This window comes from Oryctolagus cuniculus, chromosome 5 (assembly GCF_051225735.1).
Source record: "Oryctolagus cuniculus isolate XC-2025 breed Fujian yellow rabbit chromosome 5, ASM5122573v1, whole genome shotgun sequence".
Lineage (NCBI taxonomy): Eukaryota > Metazoa > Chordata > Mammalia > Lagomorpha > Leporidae > Oryctolagus > Oryctolagus cuniculus.
In genome coordinates, this window is record NC_142871.1 from 71006471 (window position 1) to 71031759 (window position 25289).

At 40.0% G+C, this 25289-nt stretch overlaps 1 protein-coding gene across 4 annotated transcripts in view; it reads left to right on the top strand.

Moving 5' to 3' along the window:
* The window catches only part of SIM1 (SIM bHLH transcription factor 1), an 81452-nt gene extending 62780 nt beyond the window's left edge, over positions 1-18672 (top strand). For 3 of the 4 annotated variants that reach the window (XM_008263315.5, XM_089332819.1, XM_089332820.1), the window contains 2 exons: positions 10189-10591; positions 12471-18672. In XM_008263315.5, coding sequence (XP_008261537.3) covers positions 10189-10591; positions 12471-13201 — 1134 coding nt within the window. In that variant the 3' untranslated portion in view covers positions 13202-18672. The remainder of the gene's footprint in view (positions 1-10188; positions 10592-12470) is intronic. The other variant, XM_089332821.1, reaches the window with a different exon arrangement.
* The last annotated feature ends 6617 nt before the right edge of the window (positions 18673-25289 follow it).

The following is a 25289-nucleotide window of genomic DNA, read 5'->3' on the forward strand; positions in this document are numbered from 1 at the left end:
AAGATGCATTTTATAAAAAAAACTTTGCAATGAATAAATTTTTTGCACCAAAATTAATTTTATTTTTCCTCATAAATAATGCTAAGATAAAGCTAAACATTGGTACTTTAGTGTGTATTTCCTGAAAACAGAGATATTCTGCTACACAGCCACAGCACAATTATCAAATCCTCTAGTACAGCAGTAATACTTCCCCAGTAATGTCCACCATGTCATTTGTTGTTTCCCCTCTACTACAGGATGCAGCCCAAATTCTATGTTGCATTTAGTTGTCATGTATCTTTAGTCTCTTTTACTCTGAATAGTTCTTTAGCCTGGCTTTTTCTTTCATGTCATTGATACTTTTGAAGAGTACGGCTCAGTTATTTTTTTTTTTTAAGATTTATTTATGGGCCTGGCACTGTGGTATAGTGGGTAAAGTCGCTGCCTGCAGTGCCAGCATCCCATATGGGCGCTGGTTCGAGTCCCAGCTGCTCCACTTCAGATCCAGCTCTCTGCTATGGCCGGGGAAAGCAGTAGAAGATGGCTCAGGTCACCCATGTGGGAGACCCGGAGGAAGCTTCTGGCTCCTGGCTTCAGATTGGTGCAGCTCCAGCCGTTGCAGCCAACTGGGGAGTGGACCAGTGGATGGAAGACCTCTCTCTCTCTCTCTTTCTCTGCCTCTCCGTGTAACTCTGCCTTTCAAATAAATGAATAAATCTTTTCAGAATTACAGAGAGAGGTAGAGCCAGAGAGAGAGAGATCTTCCATTCTGCTGGTTCACTCCCCAAATGACCACAATGGTCAGAGCTGAGCTGATCCAAAGCCAGGAGTCAGGAGCTTCCTCCAGGTTTCCCACGTGGGTACAGGGGCCAAGGACTCGGGCCATCTTTCACTGTTCTCCCAGGCCACAGCAGACAGTTGGATTGGAAGAGGAGCTGCTGGGACTCGTACCGGCGCCTATATGGGATGCCAGCGCTGCAGGTTGGGGCTTTAACCCACTGCGCCACAGTGCCGGCCTAAGGAGTGCCTCTTTCTTAGCACCTTGCCAAACAGCATATTGTCAAGCTTTAGAGGTTTTGGTCATCTGATGGCTGAGAAATGATATCTCAGTTGTATTTTAATTTGCATTTATCTTTTAAAGAAGATATACATCTTTTCATATGTTTTAGGGTTACTTTTATGTTTTGTGATGGTCCGTTTATATCTTTTGACCATTTTTCATTGTGATTTCCTTTGATTTCTTTTTCTAACTTTTTGAATTAAGAACTGAGTTTATATTTTTTCATTTTTGTGTACTTAGATGTCTAATGCTGTGTATTCTATAGGTCAGATTTATAGTGTTTTCACTATCCTTTTTCTAAAAATTCTATAATATATATTTTAATATTTTCTTATTACCTCAAGAATTATTTAGTAGGTTTTTTTAGACAGAAGGAACTTTAAAATTTTGTTTTTGATTTCTGTTTTTATTCATTGTGATCAGAAAACATTGCTTATAGTATTTGTATTTCATAAATTTAACTGAAATTTTCTTTTTAATCTAATATTAGATAAATTTTGATGATGAAATGTATACACTGAGAATTATCAATATGTAAAGTCTGAAAGGTTGCCATGAAATTTAATTGAGTTTTTTATTAAAAATGTCTTAGTGATTAAGATCTCTGTTCTTCATGTGCAAATGCCTGGGTGCAGTTCCCTAATCCAGCTCCTGATTCCAGCTTCCCACGTGTGCAGCCCCTGAGAGGCAGTGGTAATGACTTAAATAATCGGGTTTCTGTCATCCATGTTGGAGACCTGGATTACGATCCTGACTGCTGGCTCCAGACCCACAGCTGTACATTTGCAAAGTGAACTAGCAGATGAGAGCTCCTCTTACCTCTTCTTAATAAGCTATTTTTTTAAAAGATTTATTTATTTATTTGAAAGTCAGAGTTTCACAAAAAGAGGAAAGAGGAGAGAGAGAGAGAGAGAGAGAGAGAGGTCTTCCATCCACTGGTTCAGTCCCTAATTGGCCGCAACGGCTGGAGCTGCACCAATCTGAATCCAGGAGCCAGGAGCTTCTTCTGGGTCTCCCACTTGGGTGCAGGGGCCCAAGGACTTGGGCCATCTTCTACTGCTTTCCCAGGCCATAGCAGAGAGCTGGATCGGAAGTGGAGCAGTCAGGTCTTGAACCAGCGCCCCTATGGGATGCTGGTACTTTAGGCGAGGGCATTAACCCACTGCGCCACAGTGCCGGCTCCAAGCTATTTTTATTTATTTAAGTATTTATTTATTTTGAAAGTCAGAGTTACAGAGGGAGATGCAGAGAAGAGAGAAAGAGAGAGACAGAGATCTTCCAAGTGCTGGTTCACTCCCCAGATGGACACAATTGCCAGCCTGAGCCAGGCTGGAACAAGGGCCAGGAGCTTCTTCCAGGTCTCCCATGTGGGTGACAGGGGTCCAAACACTTCTGTTGCTTTTCCCAGGCCATTAGCAGAGAGCTGGATTGGAAGTGGAGCAGATGGGACTCAAACCGGTGCCCATATGGGAGGCTGGTGCTGCAGATAACCTGCTACACCACAACATCGGCCCCACATTTAGATTCTTTTTTTATATTTATATTTTATTTTATTTAATGAACATAAATTTCCAAAGTACAGCTTATGGATTACAATAGCTCCCCCACCATAACTTCCCTCCCACCCACAACACTCCCCTCTCCCACTCCCTCTCCTCTTCCATTCACATCAAGATTAATTTTCAATTATCTTTATATACAGAAGATCAGTTTAGCATATATTAAGTAAAGATTTTAACAGTTTGCACCCACACAGAAATGCAAAGTGTAAAATACTATTTGAGTACTAGTTATAGCATTAATTAAACACCTAAGAGTAATTGTGTATTAATTACAGAGTTCAACCAATAGTTTTAAGTAGAACATAAAAAATACTAAAAGGGTAAAGTATTAAGTTCTTTTTTTTCTGTTTCTTTTTGTTTGTTTGTTATATAGTTATTTTTTTTTATTTAATAAATGTGAATTTACAAAGTGCAGCTTTTGTATTGTTGTGGCTCCCCCCCACCAACCTCCCTCCCTCCTGTGGCCCTCCCCTCTCCTACTCCCTCTTCCATCCCGCCCTTCATCGAGTTTCATTTTCAATTACCTTCATATACTGAAGATCAACTTAATATATACTAAGCAAGGATTTCAACAGGCTGCACTCACACAACCTCACAAGGTATAGGTATTGTTCGACTAGTAGTGTTGTTTTTAAGTTTCATAGTAGAACACATTAAGGACAGAGATCCTATGTGGGGAGCATGTACCCAGTGACTCCTGTTGTTGATTTAACAATTGGCACTCTTATTTATGACGTCAGCAATCACCCGAGACTCTTGCTATGAGCTGTCTAGGCTATGGAAGCCCCTTGAGTTCACTGACTCTGAACTTGTTTAGTCAAGGCCGTATCACAGTGGAGGTTCCTTCCTCTCTTCAGAGAAAGGCGCCTCTCTCCTTGATGGCCTGTTCCTTCTGCTGGGGTCTTGTTCACCAAGATCTTTCATTTAGATTGTTTTTTGCCACCGTGTCATGGCTTTCCATGCCTGTGAGACTCTCATGGACCTTTTAGCCAGATCCAAATGTCCCAAGGGTTGATTCTGAGGCAGGAGTGCTGTTTTGGGCATTTGCCATTCTATGAGTCTGCTGTGTGTCCTGTTTCCCCCGCAGGATCATTCTCTCCCTTTTAATTCTATCCTTCATTATTTGCTTACACTGGTCTTATTTGTGAAATCTCATCGACATATACCCTATCTTTTTGATCGGTTGTGTATTTATACTTATCACTTTACCAAGTGCGCTGGCATTGGTACCTGCCTCCTTGGTAAGATTGAGTTGAAATCCCTGGCACATTTCTAGTTCCACCATTGGAGGTAAGTCCGAGTGAGCATGTGCCAACCTATATATCTCCTCCCTCTCTTATTCCCACTCCTATGTTTAACAGATTTTTACAGAAGCTGCCAAATCATTTCTCAAAATGTCTGGACAGTACTTTCCCACTGACACTGTAAAGTGATGCAATCCCCCTGTGTCTTTGCTAGCTCTTGGTATTGTCACTTTTTAAAAATTTTAGCCAGCCTACTAGGGGTGTTGTGATATTTCATTAATATTTCATTGTGATTTTACTTTGCAAATCCATAGTCACAAATGATGTTGGAAATTTTTTTAGGTAATTATTGGCCATCTGTGTGATGGTTTTCAAAAATTCATGGAAAATATATATTACAAAAAGACTAAATGTGAATTGTGTATATTTTGGCACCAGAATAAATTCAATTTTTCATTCCATTTATCCATGAACTTTTTGAAGTACAGTTCTATATCCAATTTTGTGAAATGTCAATTCACGTATTTTGCCCATTTTTTTAATTTGGTGAGTTTTGGCAGTTCGTCATGTATTCCAAATACTGGTCTTTTGTAGGATACATAGTTTATAAGTATTTTCTCCTGGCTTGTAGCTTGTTTTGTCATCATCTGAACAGAGTCTTTTGTGGAGCAAAATTTTACAATTTCAATCAAATCCAATTTATCATTTTTTAAAAGATTTGTTTTATCTACTTTAAATATTGAGTTACAGAGAGAGGTCAAGATAGGAGAGAGAGAGAGGTCTTTCATCTGCTGGTTTACTCTCAAAAATGCATTAAATGTCCAGGGCTGGGCCAGGCTAAAGCCAGGAGCTGAACAGATCCAAAGCCAGGAGCCAGAAGCTTCCTCTGGGCCTCCTATGCAGGTGCAGGGGCCCAAGGACTTCAGGTATCTTCTACTGCCCTCCCAGGTGCATTAACAAGGAGTTGGATTGGAAATAGAGCAGCCGGGACTTGAACCAGTGCCCATGTGGGATGCCGGTTCTACAGACTAGGGCTTTAACCTGCTGTGTCACAGCACTGGCCATCACTATTTTCCTTTATGGATTGTGGTTTTGTTGTCAAGTCTTACAATTCTTTACCAGCGTAGATCTTTAACATTTTATTCTGTTACTTTCTAAAAGTTTTGTAATTTTATGTGTAACATTTGTTATTTATTTTTAAAGATTTTATTTATTTATTTGAAAGAATTAGAGAGAGAGAGAGAGAGAGAGAGAGAGAAAGAAATCTTCTACTCACTGTTTCACTCCCAAATGGATGAGGAGACTTAAGTTTAGAGTGCTATCTACAATTTTCTTTTTCAAAGTTTATAATCTTATGAGAATTTTTAACAGCTGAGAATTTTGTATTTCCATTTTCATATTTTCTTCCTACAGCAGTTTTATATGAAGTTTAATTTTTCCTATTACTTGGAGCTTCATGGGCTGCAATATTATTTCAAGAATATTTATTCCTTTTGGTTTTATGAAATAGTGTATTTTTTTTAAGATTTATTTATTTACTTGAAAGTCAGAGTTACACAGAGAAGGAGTACCAGAGAAAAAGAGAGAGAGAGAGAGAGGTCTTCCATCTGCTGGTTCACTCTCCAATTGGCTGTAATGGCTGGAGCTGCGCCAATCTGAAGCCAGGAGCTAGGAGCTTCTTCCGGGTCTCCCAAGAGGGTGCAGGAGCCCAAGAACTTGGGCCTGTTCTACTGCTTTCCTAGGTCATAGCAGAGAGTGGGATCGGAACTGGAGCAACCGGGATTCGAACTGGCACCCATGCTGGGACTGCAGGCGGTGGGAAATATAGTATTTTAAACAGATGATAATGATAGTAGAGAGGAAAGGTGAAAAAATAGGATTAATCTGTGTTTTTTTTTTTTTTTTTGAGTGTGTGTCTACTGGATCTTTAGTTTTACCTGTTTCTTCTTTTTCTTTCATTGCTATGTCTGAGGAACACAACCTATTTTCAATTTATATTCTCTTTTTCAAATGACACTTTTCTAATGCCACTTTGGATGTTGCTTGCTTTTGAGTCCCTTCTGTGTGGCCATTGTTGAGAATCAACAAATACCAACTTGTATTCATATTTGGTCACTTAGCATTGTACTTTTTCCTTCTAGGAAAAAAAAGTCTGTTAACCTTCTCCTCTCCCTACTCTCTATGTCCTCAGGCTTATTGTAACCACAATCAAATCCAAATTGGACTTTTAACTTATTATGTATTTTTTTGTTTATAAGTAATTTGAAGTTTGTCATATTCTTTCTCTGTTATGTTGACAATGTGGGTCATGTATAATTTACCTTGTGTTTCTTTTTTTTAATATATAATTTGAGAAACAGCAACTCTCAGGTTTAAGCTGCCTTTTTTAAAGATTTATTTATTTAGTTGAAAGACAGAGTTAGAGAGGCAGAGGCAGAGAGAGAAAGAGAGATCTTCCATCTGCTTGTTTACTCCCCAAATGGCTTAAATGGGTGGAGCTAGGCTGATCTGAAGCCAGGAGCAAGGAGTTTCTTCTGTGTCTCCCACGTGGATGCAGGGGCCTAAGGACCTGAACCATCTTTTACTGTTTTCCTGGGTCATAGCAGAGAGCTGGATTGGAAGTGGAGCAGCTGGGTCTTGAACCTGCACCCATATGGGATACCGGTACTGCGGGCAGTGGCTTTACCTGCTATGCCTCAGCACTAGCCCCTACTTTGTGTTGCTTAATAACCTTATAGGCTTTGAGGGTAGGATATATGACAAGATTCATATTCATATGGCTACCATTATCCTTCATAATGGTAGAAGCCTCTAGATTGTAAGAATTTTTATGCACCAAAATGTGTCATGCAATTCTAATAAATTTGTATCATAATTGGACAAATGGGAAAAATTTGCATGAGAGTAAAATAGTAACCTATATGGCAACTTTCTTATAACTGTGACAAAAATTTTTGGGCTTGGATTATGGCTTTGATAACTGTTTTCCTTACATAGGTAAAACTGGGGCCAGTGCTGTGGTGTAGCTGGCCTGCAGCGCCAACATCCCATATGGGCTCCAGTTGGAGTCCTGTCTGCTGTACTTCCAATCCAGCTCCCTGCTAATGTGCTTGGGAAAGCAATGGAGGATGGTCCAAGTGCTTGGGCCCCTGAACCCACATGGGAGGTCCAGAAGAAGCTCCCAGTCCTGGACATTGCGGCCATTTGGGGAGAGAATCGGCCGATGGAGTATCTCTCTCTCTCTCTCTCTCTCTCTCTCTCTCTCTCCTTCTCTTTGTCTCTCCCTCTCTCTCTGTAACTCTGCTTTTTAAATAAATAAAATAAATCTTAAAAATAATTAAATGAATAAATAAGTGAAATATAGGGACAGGTGTAGGAATTATATATATCAAACCTAGAAAGGATACCAAATAATTATCGTATCCTATAGAATATTAGAGCTGAAAAAGAAAAGTTGGAGAAAGTCTAATTTAATTCAGAATATCATTCTACAGATAAGGCTGAGAAAGATGGTGTCATTTGCCCAAAATTACCCTGAGAGTTATTACTAGGGATAGAACTAGAAACCAATTCTCTTGGCTGCCTGTCCCTGGCACTTCTTCCATTAAATGATCCCAATCAGATTCAGCCTTTGGGGGTTAAGTATATCATGAACATTTTCCTGTTAAGTGAAATCATTTGCCTAAGATTTCACATGCAGAGGTCGGCACTGTGGTGTAGCCAGTAAAGCCGTCACCTGCAGTGCCGGCATCCCATATGGGCACTGGTTCGACTGCTGGCTATTCCACTTCCAATCCAGCTCTCTCCTATGGCCTGGGAAAGCAGTAGAAGATGGCCTAATTCCTTTGTGCCCCTGCACCCATGTGGGAAGACCCAGAGGAAGCTCCTGGCTCCTGGCTTCAGATTGGCGCAGCTCCGGCCCTTGCGGCTATCTGGGGAGTGAACCAGTGGGTGGAAGACCTCTCTCTCTCTCTCTCTCTCCCCCTGCCACTTCCTCTCTGTAACTCTGCCTTTCAAATAAATGAATAATTTTTTTTTAAAGATTTCATGTGCAGAGGGTGGTGAAAGTAGGTGGTGGAAGACCAGGAGCCTTCTCACACAGTGTTCATTCACTGTGCAGCACAGGCTGTGTATTGGCGGCTGCCTTCCTCTCTTCCTGCCCTCTCTCTTTTTCAGATACTTATGAGTATCTGAAATGTTCCAGAGTGAATGTTGGGGTTTTAGTGTCCACAATGGGGTTTTCATCTAGTACAGTTCATTTTAAGGGGATAAATATGGCTCAGAGTTTTGATGATGCATGGTGACCACTGGTACACATTTATAGATCTTCTCAAGAAACAAAAGTTCATTGCTAGATGATTCGTCATTACCATCAAACCAGCATCAGGCCTTGATCTAAATGAAATACTCAACTCTGTCCACTTGAGTATCTCAGGGCAGCGTACTAGCTGTTGTAGTTTCCTACCTATGGGCAAGAGGCTTATCCTTCAAATTTTTCTATGGGTGCTCTTGAAATGTGCACCTCCTGTATGCCAGGGTTGTTTTGTGTTGAATTTTCCTTGTGAGTGAAGGGCAGAATATTCTCTGCTGCACCAACAGTGCTTTCCCATATACACTCAGGGAAAGCTTTCTCCTCCCTCAACAGGGCTCGAAAAGTCTTGACTGGAGTGCTTCAGAAATAGGCCTGGTTTGTACTTTTATAAAAATAAGTGGAATCTGGATATTTCCTGCCTTGGAATAGCATTGATGTTCTAAGTTTCCTTGAGGCAAGAACATGGATGGGGTCAGCAATGGACACTAGTATTTGAATCCCCACTCAGTAAGGCAAGGACTTGCTATCCTTTGTTTTGGTGAAACTGAAAGTGATGCTTTGTAGAAAGAGAGGCTGATGTTCAGTGGGAGACAAGGCTCAGGGCATGTGGAAGTTGTGAGATAGTGAACTAAACCTTAAGATGTCTTGATGTCATCCATTCTATGGTCCTGTAAAAAGAAAATGTGGATTTTCTTATTTTTTCCCCTTGATGTAATATGATGATAATGATATGTACATCTACACAATAATTATAAATTTTAATGGAAGAATCTTGAGCCTGGAATTTGCACAGACCCCTCTCCTGAGTGTGCTGCGTTTATTAGCATATTTTGGAGTTTCTTGAGGGGAACTTGTGTATCTCATCTCTCTGATGAGGTACAGGAGCTTCCTTGTTTACACTGATGTGGGAAGAGTCCAGATTCTTCCTTTTGCTGAAGGTGGACCAAGAGTGAAAGGGAGTTTGTCATGTCCTGATGATCTCACACATAACTGAAAGGCAAAGCACATCCCAGTGAATAGGTGTAACTGATCTAGGGTAACACTTTTCAAAAGTTGTATTGCCTTGGAGTTAGGTAAGCGTTTATTAACCATTCTTTAGTATATACAGCTTGGCCTTCAGAAGGCTAACAGCCTAGTATGAAAGACTGGCTTTCACCACATTAGTGCCTTGAACCTTAGTTTTGCTTTGTTTTTCTGATTAAATAGAAATGAAATATGTGGTTTTTCTGGTCTCTCTTTGATAATACATTTGGTCAGTGATAAAGAATTTGGGTTTGATTCTTTGTTTTTATCACTTGCTAATAATTCTGCATGTAGCCTTGGGCAAACCACTTTCTATTGTTAAGTCCTAGCTTCCCTGTTTAAAGATTTATTTATTTATTTGGATGTCAGAGTTACACAGAGAGAGAAGGAGAGGCAGAGAGAGAGAAAGAGGTCTTTCAGTTGCTGGTTCACTCCCCAATTTGCTGCAATGGCTGGAGCTGTGCCTATCCGAAGCCAGGAGCTTCTACTGGGTCTGGTGCAGGGGTCCAAGGACTTGGGCCATCTTCTATTGCTTTCCCAGGCCATAGCAGAGAGCTGGATCGGAAGTGGAGCAGCTGGACCTTGAACCGGCACCCACATGGGATGCTGGTGCTGCAGGCGGTGGCTTTACCTGCTACCCCACAGTGCTAGCCCCTAGCTTCCCTGTTTATAGGATGGGGACACTAATGTCACCACTGAAGGGTTACTGCAAGAAACAGCCAGTATAATTCACATAAAGCACTTCATTCCACGCCTAGTACTTCAGTCAGTGTTCATTGTTATTTTTATCTCCTCCTTTCAGCAGACTAAAGAGTTTTCTTTTAATTCATTGTGATTAATTAGGGGACTCCAAGTTAGGGTACCAGCTCTGATGCTAGAGCAGTCTTGGTTTGGCTGCCTAAGGTGAGTATGACTTTACGGTTGCATGTACAGTAGTCTGTTTCTCATTTATTGTTTTGTTGATCGACTTTTTGAAATGGGCCTTTTTTCTCCTCCCGGTCCCAGTACTCGGGGTTTCACACGGAACGGTCGGAATCGGATCACGACAGCCAGTGGGGCGGAAGTCCCATGACCGACTCAGCCTCTCCGCAGCTCCTGGACCCCGGCGATCGGCCGGGCTCCCAGCACGACGCGTCCTGTGCCTACAGACAGTTCTCAGACCGCAGCTCCCTCTGCTACGGCTTCGCGCTTGACCATTCCAGGCTGGTGGAGGAGAGGCATTTCCATACCCAGGCTTGCGAGGGAGGCCGGTGTGAGGCAGGCAGGTACTTCCTGGGAACGCCGCAGGCGGGGAGGGAGCCCTGGTGGAGCTCTCGCGCAGCCTTGCCCCTGACCAAGGCCTCCCCGGAAAGCAGAGACGCCTTCGAAAACAGCATGCCTCACATCGCTTCGGTGCACAGGATCCATGGTAAGAGCAGGTGAACCGGCACGGCCCCCGGGTAGATTTCTAACATTCCAAGGTGTGCCACCGGAGGGACTGCTTCTCCTTTGCTTTATGAATCAGAAACTTAAACCCTGAGATTTTCAAAATCCAACTTCATCCATATAAATGTATTAGTTTTGGTAATGTTTGCCAAGTATATTTATTTTTGACAGGCAAGTAAAAATGATTTCCATTTCAGCATCAAAAAGTACCAAAATTGAGTTAGATTATTGAATATGTTTATTGAACTTGTAGTATGCATGTATTTAAATTTCTTGTGATTATTTTCTTCTGTGCTCTCATGTTTCAGATGTGAATTTGAGTAGCTTGGGATGGTTTGGTTATAGATTACAGGAGTGATTCTCAATGAGGGTGCAAGTGATGGGTGGAAGAGGGAGTGTCACTCATATCACAAATGTTTAGCCTCTCTAGGTCTGAAATGCCAGTGATCCCCTACCCCCAACTTTGCCCATCCTTAAGACAAACCACAATGCCCCCGTGAGGAAAGGATGGAGCAATACACAGATTTTTTTGCCTTGGGATTCTTATATGGCTTTGCAAGCATATGGAAATGGGCACTGCAGTTAAAGCCCTTTGTTGGTAATGCTTTTCTGTGTTAGTTTCCTGGTACACTGGTTAAAGAGAGCCCATTCTATCCACTCCAGGCTTGGATCCAGGCAGACTTTGGAAACTTTGCCTATTTCATTAAAAGTCAGTGACATTAGGATTGATCTGAAGGCCCTGATATTACTGTTCCTGTCTTTAGGATGAGAAATGTGCTATACTATATTGTCCTCATCATAAAGCTATCCTGCCAGATATCACCCAGCCACTGAGTGCCTTCTATGAGTAATTTTAATGTGTTCCCATTCTTGCTTTTTATTTTTCTGCTTTTACTTTGAGTAAACAGCCTGTTCTGAGCCGAGGAACAGTTCAGTAGATGGGTAATGGAAACCCAGGGCAAAGGGCAATTGCTTGCCAAAGAAAGGAGTGAAGCGAAAATCCTGGCTTAACCTACATGGTCTGGGAGAAAATATTAGAAATAAAATAAGAAGGAAACAGAAAAGGAAAGCAATGACTAGTGTGATCCAGGGCTTCTCTGCTGCATGAAGCAGCCTTCATAAGTCCTTACCTGTTTTTATTCTTGCCTTTTGTATTGATTTCAGACTGCCATGAGCAAAATGTATTTATTGGATGTATTTTGAATACACTATCCCTCCATACTAGATCTTCCATTACAGTTCATAATAGGTATTATTTAATTTGTTTATATTAATTTAGTCTTTACCTATTTCAGAAACCATTTAGGATATGTGAATGTTATTACCTGCTTATATATTTACTCCTAGATTTGATAAAAATTCAGGGCAATATATATGTTTATCCATTCATATATAAATGTACATATATTTTTTAGCCCTCAATTACTCTAAAAGCTAACATTGGAACTTTGGCCCTACTTTAAACACATTAAGTGATATTTACATTTTAAGTGATGTTTTTGCAATTGAGAGAATAGTTCAGCCTGTACATCAATGTCTTCCTCAAACCCCATTGGAAGCATTTTATAATCATCAATCTAAAATAATAATGCTCTATAAAATAACATAAGCCAAATTCTGCATATTTTCCTTCATTATTTGCAGTTGGACAGGTCCAATAATGTGTATGCAGAAAAGTATGAGCTTACTTTACCATTTCACTAAAATTGACATGGAATGGAAGCCTGTGTCTGTTTCAAATAGGAGCATATATTAAAAATGAAAGACCCAAGGTTTCTTCAAATATAAAAAGAAATATGTATAACTTTTTTTTTTTTGGTGAACGTTAAGACTATTTACTTTTTACTTCTTCTAATTTCTAGGACGAGGTCATTGGGATGAAGACAGTGTGGTCAGTTCTCCGGACCCTGGATCAGCTAGCGAATCAGGTGACCGATACCGCACTGAACAATATCAAAGTAGCCCACATGAACCTAGCAAAATTGAAACTTTGATTCGAGCCACCCAGCAAATGATTAAAGAAGAAGAGAACAGGTTGCAGTTAAGGAAAGCTCCCCCAGACCAACTGGCATCCATTAATGGAGCTGGGAAAAAACACTCCCTCTGTTTTGCAAACTACCAACAGCCCCCACCGACAGGCGAAGTCTGCCATGGCTCTGCTCTTGCCAACACTTCACCGTGTGACCACATCCAGCAGAGAGAGGGAAAGATGCTGAGCCCCCATGAAAATGACTATGACAATAGTCCCACTGCACTGTCTCGGATAAGTAGTCCCAACTCGGATCGCATTTCAAAATCCAGTTTGATCCTAGCTAAAGACTATCTACATTCGGATATGTCTCCTCATCAGACAGCAGGAGACCATCCTGCTGTCTCTCCAAACTGCTTTGGCTCTCACCGGCAGTATTTTGATAAGCATGCTTATACATTAACTGGATATGCCCTGGAGCACTTATATGACACTGAAACCATTAGAAACTATTCCTTGGGCTGTAATGGCTCACACTTTGATGTAACTTCCCATCTAAGGATGCAGCCAGACCCAGCACAAGGACACAAGGGAACATCTGTTATTATAACCAATGGAAGCTGATGTTTTTCTAAAATGTTTTGTTCTGTTAGGGTCTCTGAAACATATTTATAGTTTAATGCCCCATTACCAGCATTTACAATGCCACAGATTGTTAGAGAGGATAATTTAAATTTCTGGGTATTTGACATGTGTTCCTATGAAATGAAAGGAAACATAGCACTAGCATTCAGGGTTATACACAGATAATGGAGCTAAAGCAAATGCACAAATTGTCTCTGTAGTTATATGAGAACCAGCATAGATAAATTTGTATTGAAAAATACTCATGTAGATGGAGTGAGTATACACAGTGACAACATTAGATTGTGGTGATCCAGTGAAACTCAACCACACAGAGGATTATTCACAGGCTTCTCTGTATACTTTACATGCAGAAGTATAAAAAATTAGCCATAAACACACCAAAAATGTGTAATTTTCTTTAGTTCATTGAACTCTTCAATAAATTTCCACTCCCAAAATAACTGAGAAAGAGAGAGACACATCTTGTAAACTGATTTTTTTTTTCCCTTTGTGGTTTCCCTCCAACCAGTTCATTTGATTCAGGCATAAATTAGAGAAATGGTTCTGGATATAGTGCAAGAATGACTTTTCACCTGGTATCCATTAGAAGCAATCAGGAAGTGGTGATTTTTCACCTTACTTTTGAGTTAGACAAGGACCAGGATTGCACTGACATAGAAGTAAGGGTTTTTCTAAGTGAAAGCATTGAGATGTTGGGAGACACATCAAAAACCTGGTGTGCTCAATTGAAAGTAGTTCAGTGAAGATGGAGAGGCCAGAGAAAGAATGGAATGAACCGCTATCTCCCCAAAAAACAATTTAAGGCTCAGAATAGGTAAAGAACATATTTGAGGCTTGCTTATAAACCAGCCAAATAAAAAATTCAAACCAATTCACCAAGAAAAAAGTGCAAAAAATAATGAAGGAAAATCAGTGAAGTGCTACATGACAGCAGTTTAAGTGTTTGAGAACATTTCAAAGCACAGATGTGCCAGTGTGACAACATGTGGAAAGCCTCAGGAGAGCATCTAAGATAAAAGCAGAGGCTGCCAGACAAGTGGTTAAAAGGACGAGAGGAATACTGTGACTGAGGAGCAGGCTAAGCATTTGTTTTCCTTATTGTTTGTAAACAATGTCAACAGCAAACTTGGTCTTACAATCTGTGTGTTGTACGAGAAAGGGTGGTGCACTGGATGCTGAGATTTCTGGGTTCTGGTTCTGACCCTACCTGTGACTTGACTTTGTGCCTGTAGATGTAGGCAATCACCACACCCAGAGCCCCAGTTTCCTGGTTTGTAAGGCAGCTCTAGTGTTCATGGTGTGTGGTTCACTGGTGCAGCAGAACTGAGCTAGTTAACTGTTTAACTCTCTGCTATGGGTTATCAAGAGTGGCTCTGAATTTTCTACCCACATACAGAAGTATAGATGCTTTGTAACTCAAGCAGGAATGTGAGCTCTTTTAGGCATGTGTAGTACAGTCACTTTTCTAAGATCAACCAAATTGTAGGTGGTAGGAACTGATAATGAAGAAGAAAAATAGTAGGATTTATTTAATGTACTATTCTCTAGAAATCAAAACAAAGTGAAGTGATTAGAGATATTTCACATATCAGAGTCCCATGCCTGAAACTCTTGGTATATACAAGGAAGGGAATGTACTGGAAGAACTTGACTTATAATTTCAAAAACAGAACATGACATTGGACACTCAGGGATTAGTACTGTATTTTCATTCTTTAACACAGTTATGTGGCAGTTCATATGTAGGTGACAATCTGAATGATAATCAGAGATGACTATTGGGTTGTTTATGCGAGGAAAGAGGCTACATAAAATTAAATAACTATTTCATGGGTATGACAAAGCAACATTGGTGCTGTACATGCAAAAAAAGTGCAAGTACATGACAAAGTCACTGATTATCATGTATAGCTTCAAAAATGTTCAAAGTACAATAAAAACTAAATTTTAAGTTATATAAGCACAGTATTCAGCAATTTTTGAGAAAATTATCTATGAGAAACTCCTGGAACACTTAAAATGGATTTTTGATCAATTTGCAACATGCAGTAAAGTTTTAGAAATACCTGAAAAGTTTTGCAGAATTCTGTAGATGGATAATATGAAGTATTTTGGAAAGGGAATCCATGCAGATGCATTTTACTGATGGATAAACATTCTACCAAATGTGTCAGGCACAGATCCTTTAGGAGAAAATGAAGACTTCAGACCCATGGAAAATAAGACGATACTAAAGAAAAGACTGTTATTAAAGGATTTCAGTGGAGTTATTTTTTTTTTTTTTGACAGGCAGAGTTAGACAGTGAGAGAGAGAGACAGAGAGAAAGGTCTTCCTTCCATTGGTTCACCCCCTAAATGGCCGCTACGGCCAGCGCACTGCACCGATCTGAAGCCAGGAGCTAGGTGCTTTCTCCTGGTCTCCCATGCGGGTGCAGGGCCCAAGCACTTGGGTCATCCTCCACTGCACTCTCGGGACACAGCAGAGAGCTGGACTGGAAGAGGAGCAACCAGGACAGAACCGGCGCCCCAGCTGGGATTAGAACCTGGAGTACTGGCGCCGCAGGCGGAGGATTAGCCTAGTGAGCCATGGCTCCGGCTCAGTGGAGTTTTTTAAGGGAGGATAATTCATTGGTAGAAGGAATAGATTATGAACTCTGTAAAAAGGAAGTAATCAGAATATGGTGTGGCCAATATTTTTAAGGGGAAACAGAATTAACTAATTTACATCGTGATTAAAACTTAAGGTAGTTTAACCCTATTTAAATATGGAATAATTTTTAAAATTTAATACATGTCAATAATTTTATAGTAGCAGCTTTCTTACATATAATGCTCACAGTATTATATAGTTTACATTTTTTGCAACATAGCATGATTATTATAAAATGACTCAAAATAAGTTAACATTTTATGACAAGGCACCTTCTTAATACACACATGGATGTGTAAAAATATTTTTACAATCTACATTATTCTGTGCAGGAACATATCTTCTCATAATGAAAATATCATCTGTGCTTTTTGAAAACATGGGATATAAAATAAATTATAAATTCCTGATAATTCAATCACTTAAATTAAACTACAATTTGCTTTAGTTTTAATCTTTTATTTCTGTAACTTTGCTACTAAAATATTGAGAACCACGAAACTTGACCGAAATTGAGAGAGAAGTATGTTTTTTATACCACTTTGGGGACTCATAAAAATGTGCTATGTTATGTCAGTAATACTGGTACAATATGGATCAGTTTGTTAGATGGTATAAAATTCATGCTTTTTAGTAATAGTAAGAATATTTTATTTATCATTTTACTTGCTGTACCCAGTTAAAAAATCTGGATGACCAAAGAAATAAAAAGTCCCCCAATCATCTTTGGGAAAATTCTGTGAACTTGCATGTTGAGAATATACCGATTTGATTTATTTTTTTTGGATGCAGAGTGTTAAACTTCACATGCACTACAGGCCAGGTGTTTTGGTGTGCTTCAGCTGCACAAGTCTTTTGACATAACTCTGCCTAATACAATGTTCTAGCTTTTCTAAACCGTAATTGCCTGATAAAAGATAAATAAGAGTGCTGATTGTGACATTCAAAATGAGACAGGATACAATAAATGATTTGCCTCGAGTGTTTATACAGAAAGCCCACTTATTTCCTGATTATATTTTATAGGGCTTGAATATTTCCACTGGGTACTGTTCTTAATTCTCTCTGCATTCTGCTGCCACATGCTGCCTCTGGGCAAAGAATCCCAGTTAAAATAAGCTTTAATGGGATCTTCTAGAAAAGGTTAATATGGTCCATTTTGTTTTTTCTTTTTTTTCCCCTCCCTCCCTTCTTCCCTCCCTCCTTCCCTCCCCCTCTCCCTTCCTCCGCCTCTCCTTTCCTCCCTCCTTCCCTCTCTCCCTTCCTTGGATGATTAATTCCAAAACAAGATCATGTTGAAAATATGCATAGATAGTTTGAAATAAATTGAGAGACTTTTTTTGCCTAAAGATCCAGACCAAATAAGTTTGATTAGAAGACAGTACAGCAAAGCAGATTCTAAATCTAGGTTTGATATTTTATAGTTCTCTCTCTCTCTTTAAAGAATAAAACATTACTAAAATATTCAATGTAATTCTATTAGTTGTATTTGGGAGTGACAGTGCTAATATTTGGAAAACCGAATATTTGACCATTTGGAGGTCGCTCACCTTACCTAGTGGAAAAACTTACACTTTAATATAGTCTTTCTGATTTAAGAAGTTTGAATGCTCAGATTGGGTTCCCTGGTTCACTCATATCGTGGATGTGGAAATATGTCCTATTTTCTGAATAACTTAATAAAGAATGTAAATCCTACAGTCCTCAAATAAGTGACTCAACTTTCATGTAAATGTCAAGTTTTTGTGAATAGGGATTCAAGTCTGACATAGCAAAACCTATTGGCTGGTTCCTACTGTGAAACAGATTATGTATAAAACGATCATTATTATTCTAAGTTTTAAATGAGTAACAGAACAGCTATGGACACATGCAAAAGGTACCATACCTTCAGAAAGTTTTCTAGGGGAAAATTTCCTTGTGGTGCTCATTTCTTGTGCACAGGGTTGTACGGGTAGTGCTTAACTCAAAAGGTGAGATTGTACTCGTTTCTGAATAGGAGTTTGTTCAGAGTTCCTTCTCTAGGGCTGTATGCAGAAAGGACACAAACAGAAAAGCATGATTTTTATATTGCCTTGAGGGTTCATGAAAACGTGCCATATCCAACTTTATATATGTGTGTGTGTATATATATATATATGATGGTTTACATATATATATAAATATGATGGTTCACACAAGAAATCCTAATTAATAATTTTAAACCAAACATTTGTAGTTTTATTTATTGCAATTTTGCTGCATGGGACTTTGCTTTCATAAACTTAAATGGGGGAAGTTTGTCCCAATTTGCTGATTTGGAACACATTTATTCACAGTTGAATTTACACCCAACAACCCTGGTGTGTTTACATTTCAGAAGAAATGAAATCAGCATGGAAAAAATTTTAGAAGTACTGTAACTTTTTTTTCCATTTTTTCCAAAGGGAAATATTTCAAAAAATGAAACATATGTGTAGGCACTTCATAAAGATAAAATATTTTATGTTTGTTTTTTGACTGACATGCTATAAAAAGGACTATATTTGTGAAAGAAGATATTGATTGCCAATATTTCAAATACCATCTTGCAATGTATAGTTTTTAGTAACATTGTAGTATAAAACTGTACTTTGAACTTTACTTTGGAATGTAAAGTAGAAGATATTAGCTATGTCAATGATATCTTGCAAAGTGTTCCCATTTATAATTATTTATATTGTAAATAGCTTTCTGAAGTAAATTCAAAGTTAATGTGCATAAAATGTATTTATTATGTGAGGGATTTTTTGGTTTAAAATATAGTTATCAATATGCAGTTTGAGTCTGAATTATTCATTGGGAGAAAATCTATATGGGATAAAAGACTGTCAGCTAAAAGACTAGTATTATAAAGAGGCAAGGGCCATTTGAATCCTTGATTCTGTTGTAATTAGTAACAAACACAAATGCACACATGCTTAAGACTTAGGCATAGAAACTTATACACATATGCACCATAATAATTAAGAAATTGGTTTGATTTTTATCCAACACTGGAAATTGGCTTTTCAATGTTTCCTTAGGACATCTCAAACAGGATTTCCTCATTACTCACTTTGCTAAATAAAGTAAAAATTTGAAAGTATAGATTACATTTTTAATGCCAAAGGAAAAAAAATATGTTGAGGTTGCTTAGTTTGCTGTAATTCAAAAACACTTCCTGAAGAAATTTCATTTTGAAATCCCCATTTTTTTTTAAAGAATTATTTTATTTATTTGAAAGAGTTACAAAGAGAGAGAGCCAGAGAGAGAGGTCTTCCATTCTGCTGGTTTACGCCCCAAATGACCGTAACGGCCAGAGCTGAGCTGATTCAAAGCCAGAAGCCAGGAGCCTCCTCCGGGTCTCCCACGTGGGTGCAGAGTCCCAAGAACTTGGGCCACGTTGTACTACTTTCCCAGGCCATAGCAGAGAGCTGGATAGGAAGAGGAGCAGCTGGGTCTCGAACTGGTGCCCATGTGGGTAACCCACTGTGCCACAGCGCCAGTCCCCAGTGTTTTTAAAATTCACAAAAATAGATTTCTGGGGTGTTCTCTCTCTCGAGCGTTTTCATAGTGCCTGATGGCATTTTTCTTTTTTTCCTCCAGAAATTTTTATTTACACTGATGTGTTCCAGGAATTGTGTACCATCGGCCAGCTCAACCTATAAAATATCTTTTTAATTCTTTGGAAATGTTTGAATTTCATTAAGCTGTGTTGTTGATTTTTTTTCCACAAAGCTGAACAAACTATCATTGTTATTGTTATTTACAGTATTTTTCAGATGTTTTATAACATGATTCTTTATTTGTCACAGTGCTTTTGTATCTGAAAGCAATTTTTTCACCTACTTTTTTCTCTAAAGTAACTGTTTCTCTAATTTACTTCAAAACATTTTTTGAATATTTACTATGTGTCCCAAACAGGATAGGCACAAAGAATATTTCTCATGGTAGGGCATTACAAGGAAACACATAAAATGGGTCCTTGATTTTTCCTTATGTACTTTGGAAGTGTAAATTCTTTATATAAGCATATAAATGACAAGCATTTATGGAACAATCATGTGCCAGGCACTGAACTAAACTCAGATCCTCATAGAAGTCTGAGACCATCATAGAGAAGGTGCCAATATGTCCTATTTTATTAATGAGAAACCAGACTTAGAGTGGTTAAATAACTTAAGTCACAAAACCAGCAAGCAGTGGAGATGAAATTTGGATCTAGGGAGGTTTCCTCTAAAGCTGTACTTTACTTCATTCTACTTTCCTCATATAATTTAAAAAAAAAGGCCGGCGCCGCGGCTCACTAGGCTAATCCTCCGCCTAGCGGCGCCGGCACACCGGGTTCTAGTCCCGGTCGGGGTGCCGGATTCTGTCCCGGTTGCCCCTCTTCCAGGCCAGCTCTCTGCTGTGGCCCGGGAGTGCAGTGGAGGATGGCCCAGGTGCTTGGGCCCTGCACCCCATGGGAGACCAGGAAAAGCACCTGGCTCCTGGCTCCTGCCATCGGATCAGCGCGGTGCGCCGGCCACAGCGCACCGGCCGCGGCGGCCATTGGAGGGTGAACCAACGGCAAAGGAAGACCTTTCTCTCTGTCTCTCTCTCTCACTGTCCACTCTGCCTGTCAAAAAAAAAAAAAAAAAAAAAAAAAAAAAAAAAAAAAAAAGCTGTGTGAAAGGAAACATTGTTCAAATGGTGGTTGTATAAAAACAGATTACTCAGTCCATCTAGTGAAATGGTGACTCCAAAAGCCCCAAGTATGGTCTGAGAGCTGGGGTTATTTCACCAATATTACACAATGACCTGCCTTGAGAGACGGATACTCCTACTGCCCCTAACACACATCTTTCTGTTGAATGAGTGTTCTGTTGTTTTTTATGGACCTGATCCCAAGTAACATAGTTGACACAATAAGCTTAAAGCAAGGTGTCCTAATGGGCTGTCCATAATAACTGGCTTGTTTTTGAAGCTTTGTCAATTAACAAAATACAAATGGCTTAAACAGTAATTAGAAATGGTATCCATTTCCGCCCAAGCAAAATTATTCCTTTTTCATGATAGTCATTAAATAATGTTTTGGTTCATGGAAAACTCCGTCCTCCTTGGAAGAAAACCAACTAAGTCTCACTCAACCAAGAACCAATGACTGTGTGTTATTTAAGGGCTTGTTTTGAGTGTGCTCCACAGACATATCCTAAGGGGCTGTTGCAACTACTACATTCTGTATTCTCCTTATTTGCATAAAGGTACATTGCCTATAGGTTATCTCACAGAAGGCTGCCCTTCAGAACACAGATGGTTCTTAAACTATGTCTTTAAGTAATGCATCCACCTGCTGGGATCAGTCTGTCTCTGACTGCCCTGATGAGCCTGGCACCCCATGGATGGATGCCAGAAAGTGAAGCATCATTCCAGGTTTGCTCAGACAGCCACATCTACTGGCCTTGACCTTTCAGTGTCAGAAAAGTCGACCTTTTGTGCTACTTCTTGGCCTTTTAATAATTATGCTTTATAACTTAATATGTGCTGTATTTACCAATGGAATTAGATCCAGGGTGGGAGAAATATAAAACAGCCCCCTGCTTTGGGAGTTTGTAAATAGTCTACTTTGTTCAGCTTCTCCCAGGTCAGGCTCCTGTGTGGGGAATAATTCCATATGGGAATCTTACTTGAGTGCCATCTAAGTAAATCTTAAAGGGAACTTGACAGTATCTCCTGAGCCATAAGGAAATCATTCTCAGTTTCTGGTGAGGATTTTCTGATAGCTTTGTTTGGTATCTGTACTCGCACGCACACTCACACACACATACATATGCATATATTTTCAACAAAACAAAAATGGAACCCAAAGAGTGTTTAATGAATAAGGTCTTCAAGGCTCACCTGGGAATGGGTAATTGGAATCTAATGTGAGAAGAAATCATCCAGACAATAATTGAAGCTCATTAATCAGAGAACTTCTACATTTCTAATTTCTGATTTCAGCCTATGTTCGTTACACGCCCTATTAGGCTAACCAGGGCTTGTCTGAGGTGCCATGCTAAATTTATTTCTTAATTTAAAAGGTCAGAGACACATTCTTAATGCACATTTGCAATTCTGTTACATAATTTTAGACTGTCAATAGCTAAGAAACTCCATGGTGGGAGGAAAAGAGGTGAGAGGGTTAGGTTTCTACATTACTGACGTCATCTCTCAGTCACACATGTTCCTTGTTTAAATACTCACATCTGCTATATAATTAAGTTTGATGGTTTTCCTGCATAAAATTAAAATATGTAGAAGTATCTTTTAATATAACATAGAATGTCTGATTTTTAAAATTCATTTCTCTTTCATGGACCCTGCTATTACTTCTCCTAATGTCTCCCAAAGAAAATTGGGTGGCTTAAAAATTCTACTACTCTTTCACACTCCCTTTGCTTGACTTATGCTTAGGTTTCTTTCTTTGGAGATTGTATGCCTCACTATGTTGCTCCAAATGATCACCTTTTTCCCCAGCTTACATCATGACGTCATTTTACGTCAGGGACCATCTCAAATGATAAAGGACTTTTAAAGGACTTTAAAAACATATGAAGATTCTTCAAAAAGTTCATGGAAATTAAGAATTATTAAAAAAAAAACCTTATGCATGGATTTCAAATTTCTTTTGCACCCAAATAAACTTACCTTTTTACTCGCTAGTTTTTGGCATGCTTGCGCACATGTACACATATTGCAGACAAGCCCAGACCTGGAGACGCTGGGGCTGTGTGGTTGCTGAGCTGCTCTTGACTCAATACACATAGCAGCTGTTTTTAAACTCTGAGAGCAGCCTGAATCCAAATCTGAGTTGGAGATTGTGTGCTGTATAGTCCTTGCCTTCCTGATATTTCAATAGCCCTCCTGAACATTTCAAAATAGATCTGTATCTTCTCCCTTCTTTCCTGCCTACTCGTCTCATGAAGCAGGTGTCTTTCCTTTCCAAGCATAACTTCTTTTCCTGTGATATTGATCAAGGACACTGTTCATTGTCCCCTTTTCTTTTTGGCTCTTTTGTCTCTGCTTCTAGATATGCTTCAGTCTCTGGATTTTTAAAAAATATTTATTTATTTATTTGAGGAGTAGAGTTACAGACAGAGGGAGAGACAGAGAGAAAGGTCTTCCATCTGCTTGTTCACTCCCCAAATGACTCCAACAGTCAGAGCTAGGCCAATCCTAAGCCAAGAGCCAGGAACTTTTACTGGGTCAGCCACGCAGGTGCAGGGGCCCAAGCACTCGGGCCATCTTCCACTGTTTTCCCAGGCCACAAAAAGAGAACTGGATGGGAAGAGGAGCAGCCAGGACGGGAGCTGGAGCCCATATGGGATGTTGGCACCACAGGCAGAGGCTTAGCCTACTGTGCCCCAGTGCTGGCCACTCAGTCTCTGAATCTTTAAAAGAAATGCAGATGAACAAAAAAATGCAAGCAGCCCCCTGGCCAGCCTTCTCTTTCTTCCTATGATCAACAAAAAAGTTGTGTGTGTGTGTGTGTGTGTATGTGTGTGATATGTTACACTCCTAACCCCTCTTTTTCACCCCTTCCCAACCTTTTAAGGTATAGTGTTTCTAAAGTATTCCTTTAATCCTGCTGTTTTCTTATTCACAAGTCATCATCAACTACTCATTGACTTTCTTTGTTTTATTTTTTTTAATTTTTTTGACAGGGAGATTTAGTGTGAGAGAGAGAGAGAGAGAGAGAGAGAGAGAAAGAGAGAGACTTTCCTTCTGTTGGTTCACCCCCCAAATGGCCGCTACAGTCGGCGCGCTTTGTGGATCGGAAGCCAGGAGCCAGGTGCTTCCTCCTGGTCTCCCATGCGGGTGCAGGGCCCAAGGACCTGGGCCATCCTCCACTGCCATCCCGGGACACAGCAGAGACCTGGACTGGAAAACGAGCAACCGGGACAGAATCCAACCTGGGGTGCCGGCGCCGCAGGTGGAGGATTAGCCTAATGAGCCACAGCACCAGCCTTACTCATTGACTTTCAAAAAACATCTCAAATTCATTTTTTCTTGACATTTAAATATTCCTATAATCTGTTTTCTACTGTCATTTTCAAAATTGTTTCTTGCTCCTATCTTACAGAGTTAGTGTACATCCAGGACACAGACACAGGTGCATTCAGTAGTCCCTGATTACAGGGTTTGTCTGGGAGAACCAGTATAGCCAGCATGGTACCCCTAAGATGTGACTCTAACCTGGATCTGAATCCCAGCTCTGCTTACTAGTGATGCGACTTTGGACACATGGGCATGGCTCTTCTTCTGTAAAATATGGATGCTAAGGATTCATGCCTCAAAAAAGCTGATATGTGAACATTTAGTGAGGCAATGCTTGTGGGGCCCTCAGTACATAGCAGGTGCACAGTAGATGGTGACTGTTAGTGTTATGGGCGTCCAAGTGTATAGTCATCGGCTTTCCATTTCCCATTCGCTCATCATCCAGTCAGCGCCCAACTAACCCTTACCAAGCACCTCCATATTCCAACATCCAGTGAATACAGGTAAAACTCTAAAGCAAACAGCTGGGGAGAACCCTAGCTACCCTCACTCCTCCTCTAACTTCCAAGATTCTGCCTTGCTTGAAGCCCACCTCTCATGGCCTCTTTTTGACTGATCCCTACTCACTGACACCCAGACTCACTTTTTTTCTGAAGCCCGTTATTGTTAGGCATCTCGGTAGCTGCTCCCTCATGCTCTCTCAAGCATGTGGGCTTTTTTCTTGAGCAGCAAGGAGCTAATGAAACCCTCAACACAGAGACTGTTCCCTGTGCTCTGTGCTGTCTCCAGCTCCAGTCTGCAAAACAAGGGCTAGCACACGATGGAGTGTCATAAATGTGTGTTGGATGGGAGATGCAATGCTCTCTTATAAATGGTGATGTAGTTCAGGCTAGCTCATCTTGGTCTACAGTCAGCATTATAAAATGTCCTGTGGCTTGTGCTGCCCCAAATAGTACTCCAGATTTTGTCAGCATTATTATGGCTTACTCATGTTTTATTTTTTGGGGGTAGAGGCAGGGTCATGACATTTTTAGCCTGCTGATTTTAAGACTTAGGTAGTAACCATTCTGAGTCTCATCTGTGTTAATGATGGTTTAACCTATTTGTGTATAAAGGAGCTGATATATGTGTGATACCTTGGTCCAGTGCCTGGCTAATGTTGGATACACATGCCTTTGTGTTCCACCCCCCTCTCCTCTAAAATCCACCTTTCCCCCAACTTTTTCCTTAAATCTCTGCATGTATGATGCATATTCTGTGTTTCTGCATGTTGTATTATATGACATAGATCCATTTAAAGAATATTTTCCCAAATCTTACCATTATTGCATGAGATACCGTCACAAATTCCACTTCCTTTCTGCCTCAAATTTTCCCCTCAAAGTTTCCCCTGCT